Source organism: Vombatus ursinus, unplaced genomic scaffold (assembly GCF_900497805.2).
Source record: "Vombatus ursinus unplaced genomic scaffold, bare-nosed wombat genome assembly UNPS02014808.1, whole genome shotgun sequence".
Classification (NCBI taxonomy): domain Eukaryota; kingdom Metazoa; phylum Chordata; class Mammalia; order Diprotodontia; family Vombatidae; genus Vombatus; species Vombatus ursinus.
The window spans coordinates 164,825-183,353 of NW_020954586.1; the positions used below are offsets into that span (position 1 = coordinate 164,825).

General features: G+C 37.2%; 1 protein-coding gene across 1 annotated transcript; it reads left to right on the forward strand.

The window, feature by feature from the left end:
- Positions 1-17,007: 17,007 nt before the first annotated feature.
- Positions 17,008-17,997, forward strand: LOC114052596 (taste receptor type 2 member 7-like). Its single transcript, XM_027875270.1, has one exon. It carries the CDS (start codon positions 17,008-17,010, stop codon positions 17,995-17,997), a length of 990 nt encoding a protein of 329 aa, XP_027731071.1.
- The last annotated feature ends 532 nt before the right edge of the window (positions 17,998-18,529 follow it).

Genomic DNA, 18,529 nt, shown 5'->3' on the forward strand with positions numbered 1-18,529 from the left:
GGGGAGATCCTGAACCCCGGGTGCTGGAGCAGGTAAATACCAACATCAGGACCCCAAGTGCCTCAGAACAGGAAAAGGTAACCAGTGAAAACTGACTCAATAAACCACCATGTGACCACAGCATTCTCCGGCAGCCATGGTTCCCGGTGCCTCAGCGAAAAAGCTCCAGGCAGAGAAACATCCTGCAGCCAGGAAATATCTACCTGCAAGGAGCCAAAGAAAGGAGTGAAAGGCCTGGGTGAGCAGGCATCCTCCAGGGGCCAGACTCCCCATCCCTACCCCTAGTGCTCCAGTGTTGCTGATTCTAGTCTAACACCAGGTAAGCTCCAAGAACCCTCCAGCCTCCAACTGCCAGCATCTGAGGCCCCAGCACACAAAGCCAGTGATCAGGCTCCAGGCTCACAGCACAAGAAGCTTGGCTCAGTGCCCCCTGCTCCCCAGCAGGAGAACTCAATTCTTTTTAAATGTCAGGAAATAAGCAAACACCATGAGCAAAAAGAAACATACCATGACCATAGATTCTTATTATGGGGACAGTGACAATCAAGAAAGAAATCCAGGAGAGGACATTACCAACAAACCCAATGCAAAACTTCAAAAAGGAATATGAGCTGATCTCAAGGCAAAAAAGCTTTCTTGGAAGAGTTCAAGAAGGATTTTCAAAGTCAAATAAGAGAGGTAGAAGAAAAAATGTGAAAAGAAATGTGAGATATGCAAGAAAGAGTCACTAACTTGGAAAAGGAAGGACAAAAATTAACTATAAAAAACAAATCCTTAAAAAAATATAATTGGTCAAATGGGAAAAAAAGTGCACTGAAAAAACAAGTCCTTAAAAAGCAAAATTGACCAAACAGAAAAGGAGGCACAAAAACTCACCGAGGAGAAGAACGCCTTAGAAAATAAAATGGGCCAAATGGAAAAGGAGGTATAAAATCTAATAGAAGAAAACAATTCATTAAAAATTAGAATTGGCAAGCGGAAGCTAATGACTCTATGAGAGAATGAAAATCAGTCAAACAGAAACAAAAGAATGAAAAAAATAGATGAAAATGTAAAATACCTCATTGATAAAACAATTGTCCTGGAAAATGGATCTAGGAGAGACAATTTAAAAATTATTGGTTTACCTGAAAAACAAGATGAAAAAAAAAGAGCCTGGGAAGCATCTTTGAAGAAATGGTCAAAGAAAATTGCCCTGAGGTCCTAGAACCAGAGGGTAAAATAGGCATAGAAAGAATCCACCAATCATCTCCTGAAAGAGATTCTAAATTGAAAACACCAAGGAATATGGTAGTCAAATTCCAAAACTACCAGGTCAAAGAGAGAATACTGCAAGCAGCCAGAAAGAAATACTTTAAATACCATGGAACCACAGTCAGGATTATGCAGGGCCTTGCAGCTTCTACATTAAAAGATCAGAGGGCATGGGATATGATATTCAGTAAGGCAAAGGAGCTTGGATTACAACCACAGAAAAACTACCCAGGAAAAATGAGCATAATCTCTTAGGGGAGGAGATGTACATTCAATGAAATAGGGGACTTCCAAATATTCCTGATATAAAAAAAAAATTCAAGAGAAAATTTGATCTTCAAATACAAGACTCAAGAAAGACGTTAAAAGGTAAACAGGACAGAAAAAATAACATGTTACTAATAATGGCAAACTGTTTATATCCCCAGAAAAGAAAATGATACTTGTACCTCTTGAAAACTGTATTATTATTACACCATTTTAAAGGGGGTATACATAGACAGAGGGGGTGGGTATAAGTTGACTTTGATGTAATGAGAAAAAAAATTCCAATTAAGTGGTTTAAATGGATCTAAGTAAGTAGATGGGAGAAAAGGAAAGGAGGAAGCACACAATGGTAAACTATATTACAAGAAAAGGCACAAAAACCTATTATAGTATAAGGAAAGAAAGGAGGTAGACAAGCTTTGTTTGAACCTTATTCTAATCACATTTGGCTCAAGGACGGAATAACATAATCAGTTAGGTATAGAAATCTAACTTACCCTATAAGCAATAGGAGGGAAAAAAAAGAAAGAAGAGGGAGGGGGGGTAGAAGGGAGGGAAGAGGTAGTAAGGGTAAAAGGGAAGAAAAGGGAGGAACTAATAGAAGGGAGTGGGGACTGAGGGAGTAGAGACTGAGGGAGGTGGTGGTCAAAAGCAAAACACTAGTGAGGAGGGAAAGAGAGAAAGGAGAAAGAAAAGCATACACAATGGGAGATAAGATGGAGAGAAAGACACAGATAGTAATCATAACTGTGAATGTGAATGAGTTCATCCCATAAAATGAAAGTGGATAGCAGAATGGATTGAAAACCATGATTTTACAAAATGTTTACAGGAAACACATTTGAAATGGAGGGAAAACACACAACATAAAAGTAAAAGGCTGGAGTAAAATATATTATGCTTCAGCTGAAGTAAAAAAAAAGCACAAGTAGCAATGATGATCTCAGATAAAGCAAAAGCAAAATACATTTTATTAAAAGAGATAAGGAAGGAAACTATATCCTGCTAAAAGGCACCATAGACAATGAAGTAGTATCATTACTAAACATATGCACCAAGTACTATGTCATCTAAATTCTTAGAGGAGAAGTTAAAGAAGTTACAGGAAGAAATAACCATTTAAAGTTACTGTAGACATTATATTATAAAATATTTAGGAGTCTACCTCATGAAACAAACCCAGGAACTATATGAACACAATTACAAAACACTTTTCACACCAGTAAAGTCAGATCTAAATAACTGGAAAAACATCAGTTGCTCATGGGTAGGCTGAGTTAATATAATAAAAATGACAAGTCTACCTAAGCTAATTTACTTATTCAGTGCCATACCAATCAAACTACCAAAAATTATTTGTGTTAGAAAAAATAATAAGATTCATTTGGAATAACAAAAGGTTCAGAATATCAAGGGAACTAATTAAAAGAAAGGCAGGGGAAGGGGGCCTAGCCATTCCAGATCTTAAATTGTATTATAAGGCAGCAATTATCAAAACTGCTTGGTAGTGGCTAAGAAACAGAGTGGTGGACCAGTGGAATAGGTTAAGTATGCAAGACACAGTAGTCAATGACTGTAGTAATCTATTATTTGATAAACCCAAAGACCATAGCTTCTGGGATAAGAAATCACTCTTTGAAAAAAACTGCTGGGAAAACTGAAAAAGAGTATGGCAGAAAGTGGGCATAGATCAAAATCTCATACCATATACCAAAGTAAAGTCAAAATAGGTTCATAACTTAGATATAAAGGCTGACACTGTAAGCAAACTGGGAGAGCAGGAATAGTTTACCTATCAGATTTGTGGAAAACAGAAGAATTCATGACCAAACAGGAGATAGAGAACATTGCAAAATGCAAAATGGATAACTTTGGTTACATTAAATTGAAAAGTTTTTGTACAAACGAAGCCAATGCAACTAAGATTAGAAGGAAGGTAGAAAATTGGGAAAGAATTTTTACAACCAGTGACTCTGATAATGGACTAATTTCTAAAATATAGAGAGAATTAAGTCAAATTTATAAGAATACAAGTCATTCTCCAATTGATAAATGGTCAAAGGATATGAACAGGCAGTTCTCAGATGAAGAAATTAAAGCCATCTATAGTCATATGAAAAAATGCTCTAAATCACTATTGATTAGACAAATTCAAATCAAAACAACTCTGAGGTACCATATCACACCTATCAGATTGGCCAGCATGACACAAGACAGGAAAATGATAAATGTTGGAGATGTGGGAAAATTGGGACACTAATGCATTGTTGGTGGAGTTGTGAAATGATCCAGCCACTTTGGAAAGCAATTTGAAATTATGCCCAAAGTGCTATAAAAATATGCATAGCCTTTGACCCAGCAATAGCACTTCTAAGGCTATATCCCAAAGAGATCATCCAAATGGGAAAAGGACCCACATGTACAAAAATATTTATAGCAGCTCTTTTTGTGGTGGCAAAGACTTGGAAATTGAGAGGATGCCCATCAATTGGTGAATGGCTGAACAAGTTTTAGTATATGAATGTAATGGAATACTATTGTGCTATAAGAAAGGATGAACAGGCTGACTTCAGAAAAACCTGGAAAACTTGTATGCTCTGATGCTGAGTGAAATGAATAGAAGCCAGGAGAATGTTGTACACAGTAACAGCCACATCGTGTGACTAATATTGATAGACGTAACCCTTCTCAGCAATACAAGGATCTAAGACATCTCCAATAGCCTCATGATGGAAAACGCTATCCACATACAAAGAAAGAGCTATGGAGTTTGAATGCAGATGGAAGCATATTATTTGCTATTTTTTTCCTTCTGTTATGATTTTTTCCTCTTTCTGGTGGTTCCTCCTATTTGTTCTAATTCTAACTTACAACATCACTAATGTGAAAATATGTTTAATAGGAATGTATATGTATAGTCTATATCAGATTGCAAGCCGTTTTGGGGAGGGAGGTGAAGAGGGAAGGGGAGAAAAATTTAAAATTCAAAAGTTATGGAAGTGATTGTTGATAATTCAAAATAAATTAATTAAAAAAAAGAAAACCATAAATGTGGTTAGAAAGAGTATTGAAAGGACAGAACAAAAACAACAATTCGGATACAAATCACAGGTTTGAGAGAGGCACAACAGAGTGGTGATGGAGAAACTTCAATTACCAAACTTTGCCCGGAGCTCTCCTTCTACTAATTTCATCCTTTAAAAGACAGACAAACCAATAAAGTCGCATTCTATTCTGGAACAGAGGGCAATTGATTTATATTATAGAAATAATGGGAACCTTGTTTAGAAGTGACCCCTACATCATATAATTTGGGATCCAGAAGAATAAGAAATCTTGGCATATCATGATAGGCACCATAAATTTGGGCGTTCAGAGGAAAGAGAGATAGAGCCCATTGACTAAAGCACTTCTAGGGAAGTTAACCCAAAAGTGATGGGTGATGCTCAAGAATCATATTTTGAAAAAATAAAGGGAAATAGTTACAGGAAGGAAAGATGAGATTTCTTTGAAAAGAATGATGTAGATGCACATAGAATTCTACTATTTTAAAGTCACTTCAGAACCTAGTTCCAGGCTAACTTTCCAGTCTTACAACTTATTCTTCAAAAAGGGCTTCTCAATCCAATGACACTGGCCTCCTGGCTTTTCCATGAACAGGACCTTCCATCTCTCACTTTGGGTATTTTCTCTGGCTGTACCCCATGCCTGGAACATTCTCCCTCCTCCAGTCTGACTGTTTAACACCACTGGTTTCTTTAATCCCACCTTCTAAAATCCCACCTTCTATGGGAAGTCTTCCTTATGTTTCTTAATTCCACTGTATTCTCTCTCTTAATAGTTTTTAATTTACGTTACATAGTTTACTTTGTATATATATAGTTTTTGCATATTATCTCCCTGGTAGGTTGTAACTACTTGAGGACAAGAATGATCTTTTGCCATTCCCAGTGCTTAACACAGTCTCTGGTACATAACTGTTTAATAAGTGTTTATTTATTATTGAAATTTAAAAAGAAATGTACAAGACATGGAAGCAAGTCCAGATACCAGATGCAATATGAATATGACACAGTCAGATCAAAAATATGTAGGGAATACTGAAGCGCAGAATGAACAAGCAGATGTTGGTGAGGGAACTTAAGCACCACAAAAAGTTTGTTTGTTTTTGTAAACCACATTGGTAGAGAAAGGAGGATCAAAGGAGACATAAGACCTTTGCATGGAATTGGGGTGAATGTCAAGGATAACTGAGGCCAGAGAAAAGGCAGAACCACTCAGAGCGATAGGGGGAGATGTAAAGAAGCCAGTACTGGATTCATGTTGGGCCCTAACAATGAAAGTGGGGCTGCTTGGAGAGGAGATGGGTGCTGACTGCTTGGCTGTCTCCAAACTGATACTGGATAGATGACCTAACTGACAGGTAACTTGAACTGGGATTCTTTGGGGGATATGGATTAAATGAAAAGGCTGTTGAGATCCCTTACATCTATGGAATTCTGTGGTTCTGTGTTAGCGTGGGAGTTAAGCTGGGCTAAGAACGCTTTCCTTTGTGGATTTATTAACTTCTCAAAATTCCAGGGTCACCAATCAAACAAAGGTAGAGACCTGAGGCTCAGAGCTCAAGGCATTTGAATCAGAAGATGCAAAAGAGTGACAGATTATCTTTCCATGGTTTGCCTGTTCTTCCTCAGACTAATTTGTATCCACGCAACACAGATTCTGGCCACAATCTACAATGAAGGGAATGAAGGAAAATGAAATACAGGAATGAAGCTTTTATGCCTTCATTGCCAGCAGCCACATCTTCATCATGATGGGTTCTGACACAAGAGAGGTAGAGGAATAGTGATGGGAGAGCACAGATCAAGAAAATCTACCCTCTGAGCAGGAATCAGACACTCATGAGTGTCTACTTCGTACTAGACACTCAACATATGTTTGAATAAACATGAAAAAAAAAGGAACATCACAATTGTTGCAGTTGTTTCTCAATTATTTCAGACTCTTCATGACCCCATTTGGGGTTTTCTTAGTGCAGAGTGGTTTGTCATTTCCTTCTCCAGATCAGTTGAAAGATAAGGAAACTGAGGCAAACAAGGTTAAGTGATTTGTCCAGGGTCACTTAGCTACTAAGTGTCTGAGGCCTGATTTGGACTCATTAAGATGAATCTTCCTGACTCCAGGCCTGGTATTCTATCCATTGTGCCACCTAGATGCTCTAAAGTTGCAGTAGGTGTAGGGAAATAGGTACATTAATACATTACTGATAGAAATTATTCCAGCCATTCTAGAAAGCAATTTGCATCTATGACCAAAAAGTTTCTAAACCTGAGTACCTCTTGTCCCAGCCATACCATTAGTGGGTCTGTAATCCAAAGAGATCAAAGAGAAAGAAAAACAAAAGATGTATAAGTATTAAAATATTTATAACAGCTATTTTTTGGACTAGAAAGAAACCAGCAACTGAGGGGGTGCCTACACACTAGGGAATGGCTTAACAAAATAGGGCGTATGAATGTAATGGATATTATTGTACCATAAGAAATTATGAAAGTGATGTTTTCAGCCTTAGGAAGACTTGCAAGAATTGTTGGAGAATGAAGTGAACAGAGCAAGGAGAAGAGTTTAAAAATATTAACAAAATAACAAATAAAAACAAAGGAAGGCTTTAGAACTCCAGTGATGACAATGGTCAATCACAGGTCCTGATGGCCAAAGTTGAAACAAACTACTCGCCTCCTGTTAGAGAGATTATGGATTCCAAATGCAGACATTTTTGGTCCTTCAAAGGAAGAATTTATTTTGCTGGACAATAGATAATTACTAGAAAGGTTTTATTTTGATTGTTCAATGGGGGCAGTGCAAAGAAGAGATAAAAATGATTGTAAAAAATAATTTATTTTTAAAACCCAAATACTTTCTTATAATTAGGGCAATGGCATTTGGCAGGGGCCTTGAAAGATAGGTCAGATTTTGACAGATGGAAATAAAGGGAAGGGTAGGTAAAGCTGGTAGAATCTTGTAAACAAAGACTCAGAGGAAGGGAATTACAAGATTTATTTGAGGAGTGCAGAATACATTATCGTACCTAGTGTAGAGTTTTGTAGGGCATGGAGGAAGGTAAGAGGAAAGTTGAAAAGAGGAAGGTCAAGCCCAGGAAACAAAAAATACTGAATGCTAGAATAAAGGGTTTGAACTTTAATGCCTAGATTGGGAGTTGTCCAGGAGCAGCTGGATGGCGCAATGGATAGATCAACAGACCTGGAGTCCGGAAGACCTGAGTTGAAATCTGGCTTCAGACACTTAACTAAATGTGTGACACTGGGCAAGTCACATCACTCAGTTTTCCTCCTTTTCCTTATCTGTAAAATGAGCTGGAGAAGGAAATAGCAAACCTTTCCAGCATCTTTTCCAGGAAAACCCCAAATGGGGTCATAGAAAATCAGACATGACTGGAAATGACTGGACAACAACAAATGAGAAGACCCAGAAAGGTTTTTATTTTGTTTTGTTTTTCTTTTCTTTTAATTAATTTATTTTAGTTTTCAACATTCACTTCCACAAGATTTTGAATTCCAAATTTTCTCCCCATTTCTCCCTTCCCCTCACCCCAAGACAGTGTGCATTCTTAATACCTCTTCCCCTAATCTGTCCTCCCTGCTATCACCTCCCCCCCTTCTCTTATCCCCTTCCTCTTTTGTTTTCCTGTAGGTCAGGATAGATTTCTATACCTCATTGCCTATATATCATATTTCCCAGTGGCATGTAAAAACAATTTTTAACATTTGTTTTTAAAACTTTGGGTTCCAAATTCTATCCCTTCCTCCTTCCCCTCCCATGCTCATTGAGAAGGCAAGCAACTTGATACAGGTTATTCATGTGTAGTCATGCAAAACAATTCCATAATAGTCATGTTGTGAAAAACTAACTATATTTCCTTTCATCCTATTCCACCCCCCATTTACTGTATTCTCTCCTTTGATCCTGTCCCTCCTCAAAAGTGTTTACTTCTGACTTCCCCCTCCCCCAATATGCCCTCCATTCTACCATCCCCCCCTTATCCCATACTCAATTTCCATCCACATATAAGTGTGTATGTTATTTCCTCCTTAAGCCAAATCCAAAGAGAGCAAGATTCACTCATTCTCTCTCACCTTCCCTAACTTCCCTTCCACTGTAAAAGCTTTTTCTTGTCTATTTTATGTGACATAATTTGTCCCATTCTATCTCTCCCTTTTTCCTTCTCCCAGTATAATCCTCTCATCTCTTAATTTTCTTTTTTAGATATCATTCCTTCATCCTCAATTCACCCTGTGTCCTCTGTGTATGTGTGTGTATATATATATATTTCCCTCCAACTACCCTAATACTGACAAAGGTCTCATGAGTTACAAATATTATCTTTCCATGTAAGAATGTAAACAGTTCAACTTTAGTAAGTCCTTTATGATTTCTCTTTCCTGTTTACCTCTTCATGTTTCTCTTCAGTCTTGTATTTGAAAGTCAAATTTTCTATTTAGCTGTGGTCTTTTCATCAAGAATGTTTGAAAGTCTTCTATTTCACTGAATGTCCATTTTTTCCCCTGAAGGATTATATTCAGTTTTGTGAGTAAGTGATTCTTGGCTGTAAACCTGTTTCCTTTGAGCTCTGGAATATGATATTCCAAGCCCTGTGATCCCTTAAAGTAGAAGCTGCTAAATCTTGTGTAATCCTGATTGTGTTTCCACAATACTTGATTTTTTTTTTCTTTCTTGTTGCTTGCAATATTTTCTCCTTGACCTGGGAACTCGGGGATTTGGTTATAATATATCTAGGAGTTTTACTTTGGGCATCTCTTTCAAGAGGTGATTGGTGGATTCTTTCTATTTCTATTTTACCCTCTGGTTCTAGAATATCAGGGCAGTTTTCCTTGATAATTTCTTGAAAGATGATGGCTAGTATCTTTTATTGATCATAACTTTCAGGTAGCCCGATAATTTTAAATTCTCTCTCCTGGATCTATTTTCCAGGTCATTTGTTTTTCCAGTGAGATATTTCACATTGTCTTCTATTTTTTTTCATTATTATGATTTTTTATAATGTCTTGATTTCTCATAAAGTCACTAGCTTCCATTTCCTGTATTCTAATTTTTAAGGAATTATTTTCTTCAGTGAGCTTTTGGACTTCCTTTTCCATTTTGCCAATTCTGCTTTTGAAGACATTCTTCTCCTCATTGACTTTTTGGATCTCATTTGCCATTTGGATTAGTCTACTTTTAAGGTGTTAATTTGTTCAGTATTTTTGTGGGCCTCTTTCAGCAAGGTGTTGACTTGTTTTTCATGATTTTCTTGCATCACTCTCAGTTTTTCCTCTACTTCTCTTACTCGCTTCTCAAAATCCTTTTTGAGCTCTTCCATGGCCTGGGACTAAATCACATTTTTCCTGGAGACTTTAGATGTAGGAGCTTTGACTTTGTTGTCTTCTTCTGGTTGTATTTTTTTTTTATTAATTTATTTTGCTTTAACAACAATCGCTTCCATAAGCTTTTGAGCTTTAATTTTTTCTCCCCTTGTCTCTCCACTTCCCTCCTCAAGATGGCGCACAATCTGATCTAGACAATACGTATACATTCCTATTAAACATATTCTCACATTAGTGATGTTATAAGTAAGAATTAGAACCAATAGGAGGAACCTCCAGAAAGAAGAAACTAAACACAACTGAAGAAAAAAATAGCAAATAGTATACTTCGATCTGCATTCAAATTCCATAGTTCTTTCTTTGGATGTGGATAGTATTTTCCATCATGAGATCTTAGATCCTTGTACTGCTGGGAAAAATTAAAGTCTATAAATATTAGACATCACACAATGTGACTGTTACTGTGTACAACATTATCCTGGGCGTGTTCATTTCACTCAGCATCACAGCAAGTATTTCCAGGTTTTTCTGAAATCAGTCTGTTCATCATTTCTTATAGCATAATAATATTATGTTACATTCATACACCACAACTTGTTCAGCCATTCACCAATTGATGAGCATCCTCTCAATTTCCAAGTCTTTGCCACCACAAAAGGAGCTGCTATAAAGATTTTTGTACATGTGGGTCCTTTTCCCATTTGGATGATTTCTTTGGGATATAGCCCTAGGAGTGCTTTTGCTGGGTCAAAGGTTATGCATATTTTTATAGTTCTTTGGGCATAGTTCCAAATTTCTTTCTGAAATGGTTGGATCATTTCACAACTCCACCAACAATGCATTAGTGTTCCAATTTTCCCACATCTTCTCCAACATTTATCATTTTCCTGTTTTATCATATTGGCCAATCTGATAGGTGTGATGTGGTACCTTAGAGTTGTTTTGATTTACATTTGTCTAATCAATAGTGATTTAGAGCATTTTTTCATATAACTATAGAAAGCTTTAATTTATTCATCTGAGAACTGCCTATTCATATCCTTTGACCATTTATCAATTGGAGAATGGCTTGTATTTTTATAAATTTGACTTAATTTTCTATATATTTTAGAAATGAGTCCATTATTACAACCAGAGTCACTGGTTGTAAAAATTCTTTCCCAATTTTCTATTTCCTTTTAATCTTCTTTGCACTGGCTTTGTTTGTACAAAAACTTTTCAATTTAATATAATCAAAGTTTTCCATTTTGCATTTCATAACGTTGTCTATTTCCTGTTTGGTCATGAATTCTTCTGTTCTCCGTAAATCTGATAGGTGAACTATTCCTGCTCTCCCAGTTTGCTTACAGTATCAGCCTTTATATCTAAGTCATGAACCCATTTTGACTTTATTTTGGTATATGGTGTGAGATTTTGATCTATGCCCACTTTCTGGCATTCTCTTTTCCAGTTTTCTCAGCAGTTTTTTTTTCAAAGACTGAGTTCTTATCCCAGAAGCTGTGGTCTTTGGGTTTATCAAATAATAGATTACTATAGTCATTGACTACTGTGTCTTGCATACTTAACCTATTCCACTGGTCCACCACTCTATCTCTTAGCCAGTACCAAGCAATTTTGATGATTGCTGCTTTATAATACAATTTAAGATCTGGAATGGCTAGGCCCCCTTCCTCTGCCTTTCTTTTCATTAGTTTCCTTGATATTCTGGACCTTTTGTTATTCTAAATGAATCTTGCTATTATTTTTTCTAAGTTTATAAAATAATTTTTAGTAGTTTGATTGGTATGGCACTGAATAAGTAAATTAGCTTAGGGAGAACTGTCATTTTTATTATAGTAACTCAGCCTACCCTTGAGCAACTGATGTTTTTCCAATTATTTATATCTGATTTATTTGTGTGAAGGGTGTTTTGTAATTGTGTTCATATAGTTCCTGGGTTTGTTTCAGGAGGTAGACTCCTAAATATTTTATAATGTCTACAGTAAGTTTAAATAGAATTTCTCTTTCTATCTCTTGCTGTTGGGCTTTGTTGGTAATGTGTAGAAATACTGATGATTTATGTGGGTTTATTTTATAGCCTGCAACTTTGCTGAAATTGTTTATTATTTCAAGTATTTTTTTTCCTTGTTTCTCTAGGATTCTCTAAGTATATCATCAAATCATCTGCAAAGAGTGATAGCTTTGTTTCTTCTTTGGCTATTCTAATACCTTCAATTTCTTTTTCTTCTCTTACTGCTAAAGCTAACGTTTCCAGTACGATATTGAATAACAGGGGTGATAATGGACATCCTTGTTTTACCCCTGATCTTATCAGAAATGCTTCTAGCTTGTCCCCATTATATTTGATGCTTGCTGAAGGTTTTAGGTAGCTGTTATTTACTATTTTAAGGAAGACTCCATTCATCCCTATGCTCTCCAGCATTTTTAATAAGAATACATGTGGCATTTTGTCAAAAGCTTTTTCTGCTTGTATTGAGATGATCATGTGGTTTCTGTTAGTTTTGTTGTTGATATGATCGATTATGCTGATAGTTTTCCTAATATTGAACCAGCCCTGCATTCCTGGTATAAATCCTACATGGTCATAGTGTATTATTCTTGTGATAAGTTGTTATAATCTATTTGCTAATATTTTATTTAAAATTTTTGCATCTATATTCATTAGGGAAATTGTTCTATGATTTTCTTTCTCTCTTTGGACTCTTCCCAGTTTAGGCATCAGCACTATATTTGTATCATAAAAAGAATTTTGTAAGAATCCTTCTTCACCAGTTTTCCAAAATACTCTATATAGTATTGGAATTTATTGTTCTTTAAATGTTTGATAAAATTGGTTGTAAATCCATTTAGCCCTGGAGATTTTTTCCTAGAGAGTTCATCAATGGCTTGTTCAATTTCTTTTTCTGAGATGGGGTTATTTAACTATTTTATTTCCTCTTCTGTTAATCTGGGCAATTTACATTTTTGTAAATATATATTGGTACACAGTTGGGCAAAATAGTTCCTAATTATTGTTTTAATTACCTTTTCCTTGGTGGTCGATTCACCCTTTTCATTCTTGATACTGCTAATTTGGCTTTTTCTTTCTTTTTAAATTAACCAAAGGTTTATCTATTTTATTGTGTTTTTTTTTTCATAAAACCAGCTCCTAGTTTTATTTATTAGCTCAATAGTTTTCTTAATTTCAATTTTATTAATTTCTCTTTTGGTTTTTAGTATTTCTAATTTAATGTTTAATTGAGGATTTTTAATTTGTTCTTTTTCTAGTTTTTTTTTTAGTTGTATACCCAATTCATTAATCTCCTTTTTTTTTATTTTATTCATGTAAACATTTAGAGATATTTGGATGGTACAGTGAGAATTGGTGGGTAATCTGTTTTCTTGATGTTACATGTCAGGGCAAAATTAGCACAAGTGTAAGAGAATCAATCCATATTCTATTGCATTTCAGCTTCAGAAGCTGTATGGAATTCACAATTATCTGCAAACAAAAAATCTTGTACCAATTCTCTCATCACTTTAGTCTTGGCTCGTAGCCTTTTTAAGTTGAATAATTTACTTTATAAATAAACAGTGCATTAGCAGACCTTGATGCCATTTTTACCCTTGTTGAAGGTGTCTGACAACATCACTGAAAACATCATGCTAAAAAGCTTGGGAGTGGCTTAGATTCTTAAGGTCAGGCCCTCTTGCATTAGCAATACAAATGCTTAGATTCCTTAAGAGTCTGGCCAATATGACTGATCTTTAAAAAACCTTGTCTTTGGCTGAAAGAAGACTTGTGTGGAATTCATATGGGCAGGACTAACATGTTGTAATTTTGGGGTCCTAGGACCCCTAGACCTCTAAACCTCAACATTTTGGTGGCCTATACAGGGAAGCTGCCTAACCCCAAGCTCTTCTCCAGCAAAGATTGGAAGGTATGTAAGCTTCCTCTCTCTTTCTTGCCCTGCAGTTGGGGTCACTTTCCAAGCACCTAGGAAGGCTTGGAAGTGCTTTTTGGGTGTAGTTACAAGGTTGTCTCAAACTCATCCTGACCCTGTCAGGCTTTTGGTCCACTGGTTTGGTCAAGGTCATGGACCTGGGTACACCTTCCACCACACAGAGGACAAGGATGGATGCCCTATCCAGAAGCATATGCCAAATTCTGTCAGTTATCTTGGTTCTAGGGAATTGGGACAACTGCAGGTGCTTTTTTGGTTCCATGAGGCTTCCTTACTCCCTTCCCTCTACATCCCTGGATCTTCCTTCAAGGATTGTGAGTTGTCTGATGGCTCATAATAATAAATCAATAATCAATAATCTACCATTTGAGATAAATGCCACAAGCTACTCAGAGAGCATGTGATACTGGTGGGAAGTCAGTATTGGGAAAAACTTATAGGACAGTTTTAGCCTCAGTCCAAGATGAGACACTCTGGGTCCAGTTTCCCCATTATGTTCCTTTGAAAAGGAATACTACTCACTTGGCTATTCCTGAGTCTGGCTATAAGGTGGATTTGGTACTGCATGGTTGGCAAATTTCTATAGCCAAAGCAAATAGGCAGCAAAAGATATAAGCACAATACAAGTGTGTGAGATTTTGCTGTTTTGATCTGAATGTGCAGTCACGCAATACCCCCAAACAACTGAAATGAAGTAAGAAATATCTTCAGTTTGGTTTGGGGAGGAAAATTTCAGTGATAATTGAAGTGAAAGTCAGTTTCTCGGCAAATTCATTTGTGTAACTATTGAACCTGGGGTGGAAAACTTCTACCCGCAAAAGTGTTACTTAAACTTTTGAAAAAGTAACATGATCAGATAATCCCGCAGGTCAAGTGTAAATGATTTTAATGAGGCTCTTACACTTTTACTTCTTCCTGTATCTGGGCCCTGAAGTCTTTTATGTCAGACTTATGTCTTCCAGACTATAGGCCATGCACCAAAAATTGGTAGCAAAGAGTGGGTACCAGTCAATGTCCCTCCATCATCTCCTGGATTCAGCCTGTGCTTGGTTCCAGTCAACCTCCTCTTTGGAGACACGTTTCTCTCCTTTCCTCTATTAAAGAGGCTGCCATAGTAATAATACATTTCCCTCGAGGCAGGGACAATTCTATGCCCCTTGCCAGCAGGAAGCAGTTTCAGAAGCCAAGACGTTCACCCCTTACTCAAAAAGAATTTGGGACCCATTTGTTTGAGGGAGAAATTATGGGGATGGTATCTGAACCTCTAAAAGGAAAAGACCATGTCTTTGGGATCTGGACTCCAAAAAAGGAAAAGCCCTGCATTTTCCCACATGGCCAAATCTCTGGTGTTCACCTGAGTCTACAATCCTATCAACTAGCCTTTCATTATCACCTATGCACAATCTCCCAATTCTCTGTTACCCTTAACCTAAACTAGACTTCCATTGTCTTACCTCCCTATGGCCCCCTGCCACTTCCCACTCTTAATCCTATATAGGCTCTTTTCTCCCTTGGCCACTTGGTCCAGATCCCTGGAATTCTGTTACGTCACAGTCATGGTAATTTACTGACCACTCCCATTCAGATCCTCTTTAGACTCCTTCTCCAGTCACCCCAGACTACTTGGACACTCCTGGATCAATCCCACAGTCTTTCTGTATATAAGGTCCATCTGGCCTCCATTAAGGTGCTCAGATTCCTAAGATCTGGCCTGCTTGCATTAGCCATACAAATGCTTAGATTCCTTAAGAGTCTGGTCAATATGGTGGATTCTTTAAATCTCACCACTCTCAATTGATGTTCTGGTAAACCTTGTCTTTGGCTGAAAAAAAAAAAAAGCTTGGGAGCAAGCACAAAGCCATTGTACTGACTTCATTGTATGCCTGTGAAACTTGGACAGTTTACCAGTGCCAGGCCAGAAAATTAAACCATTTCCATTTAAATTGTCTTTGGAGAATTTTGCAATTATCTGGGAAGATAAGATATGGGAAAATGAGGTCCTTTCCTGAATTCAACTGCCAAGCATCCAAACCCACCTATGGGTTTAGGAAGTGAAAAGTTGAGTAAGGAAATGGTGTCTAATATTATATTTATAATAAATCAGTTGGTTTGTAAGTAGGTGATGAATTCTACTAGTTGGCTGTCCATCAACATATACCTGGGTCAAAATCCAAGTTCAGATTCTTGATTCTGTGATTCCTGGATATATCATTTCACCTCTCTAAACCTGTTCTTTTATCTCTAAAGAGAGGGAAAATAGCCCTTGAATCCACACCTCCAAAGGTTATTACAAAAAAAGTACTTTGGAAAACAAGACACTAGATAAATGTTATTATCATCTTTATACAATAATTGTGCACAGAACTCAACAAAAAGGTAGTGGTTCACAATTATTTTCTGCTTTCCTGCCTGATGCTAAGTCTATGTCTTTATAGGAGAATAGACATGGGGTCCTGCTTTATCTCAGTTACCATGAAAACTGAAAGAAAGGTGTTTCTTTTGAGTATGAACTACTCAGATTGGTGGCCCATTAAAATGCAATTCATTTATAATTTTCAAAGCTGAATATGACTTACCAGAAAAACCAAGTGTGAGTTTGATTTTATAAACAATTGGTGGTAACATCAATAGTCAGTATGGTGGAAAATGATGAAGATGAAGCATGATCTCTATATTTAGGGCTTTATTACATTCCCCATGATATACATCATTGGGTGAGGTTCATCATACACAGCTCATGTGTTTGGAAACAAAATAGGCTGAGACACGAGGAAAAAAATATTGAAAGATGACCTCTTCCTATTTGCATCTTAACATAGGACTGTAATCCTTTCTATGATCACTTTTCCAGAGGAAATAGAAATGCCACAGAGAGAGTGTGTCTTGGCTGGGCAGATTTAATTGAGCTGTTGGGAAGGCACAAATATATTTTAATGAAGACAGTCTAACAGTGAAATAGCCATTTTCTTGCCTAAGGCACAAACTTAATTAAAGACCGAGAAGAAAATTACTGCATCACCTAGTATCAGAAGGACATATTATTCCACACTCATTTTCCTGGAAATTAATCCAACAGCAGTAGCATCAAAAGTATTAAAAATATTGGTAATTACCTAAGTGATCTCCTTTCTGCTGCCATGCTTAGTAGTGAGGAGAAAATCTTTATAGCTCTGGCAAGTGGTGAATTCCTATTGGGCATTCTGTTAAATGGATTCATAGTTCTGGTGAATTGCATTGACTGGGTCAAGAGCAAGAAATTGCCACCATGTGATGTCATCCTGCTCAGTTTGGCAATCTCCAGAATTGGACTGTTATGTACAACAGTATGGGATAGCTATTTAATTGTTACCTCTATTAATGTACCCAACCAAGTAAGAATGATTGATATCCTCTTGGCACTGTCTCATGGTTCAAATATTTGGTTTACCACTCTTCTCAGCATCTTCTACTTCCTGAAGATCACCAACTTCTCTAATCCCTTCTTCCTCTGGATGAAATGGAGAATTGACAGGATGGTTGTCATGCTTCTTATGGGTCCCTTGATTATCTATTTTTCCATAACCTTTCCCATGATGGAGAAAACGTATCATTACTATGGCAGCCTCTTTAATAGAGGAAAGGAGAGAAATGTGTCCCAGGAAGTCCAAGAGAGCAAAAACATATTCCTCATGTTCCAGATTCTCTTTGGCCTTTTGAATCTTATTCCTTTTATTCTGTCTACAATCTCCTTCTCCTTATTTGCTTTCTCCCTGTGGAGGCATACTCGACAGATGCAGCTCAATGCCACAGGTCCCAGAGACCCTAGCACAGAAGCACATGCTCGAGCCATGAAAGCTGTGTTTTCCTTCCTGATTCTCTTTTTGTTGTACTACATGAGTTTCTTAGTCAGCTACTGGGGCAACTCAAAGGATAATAATAAGCTAACTTCCATGTTGGGTAGGTCAATCATGTTGCTCTATCCATTTGGTCACTCAATGGTCCTGATTCTGTGGAACAGCAAGTTGAGAAAGGCTGCTCTGAGGGTGTCATGGCTGATGAGGGGCTGCCAGAGAGAATGTCATCTACAAGCCCTTTGGGTACCTCTAAGGATCATCTGGCATTTTCTAGGGAGGAAGAAGTCACATTGAAGGCATTAAAGAATTTTACCAGTCTCTTTCATTCTTGGTAGCAGCAAGACCACTGAACTCTGATTGAAAACATAGAATTGGAGACAGGAAGACTTTGGTGCAATACCCAACTTTGTCACTTACTACCTGTGTGACCACAGGCAGCTCCCTTAAGCTCTGTGACACTTAGAATCCTCATCTGTGGAATAGTGAGAAGACAAAGAAGAAGAAGAATATGATGATAATGATGATGATGATGACGAATCCAACCTAAACCTCAGACATTGTGTTCCAACTCTAACTCTACCTATGGGCCCTGGGCTACTGATGGGTGCAGGAATGAGCATCAGGATGAGCTCAAATCAGGTCCAGTACATCAAGCCCAGCCCATCCCAGCCATCATCATAACATACTTCTTTGTGTGTTCCCTTCTCCCCTTGACTCTCTCTCAACCTTTAGTTGAGGAACAGCAATCTTATCAACATTAGCACTCTAGCATTCCTGGAAATGACATAACAATCAATTACCCTATGATGCCAGTCACCATATCTGT

Coding starts and splice junctions, on each gene's coding strand:
- LOC114052596 (XM_027875270.1), top strand. CDS start 17,008: ATGCTTAGTAGTGAGGAGAAAATCTTTATAGCTCTGGCAAGTGGTGAA.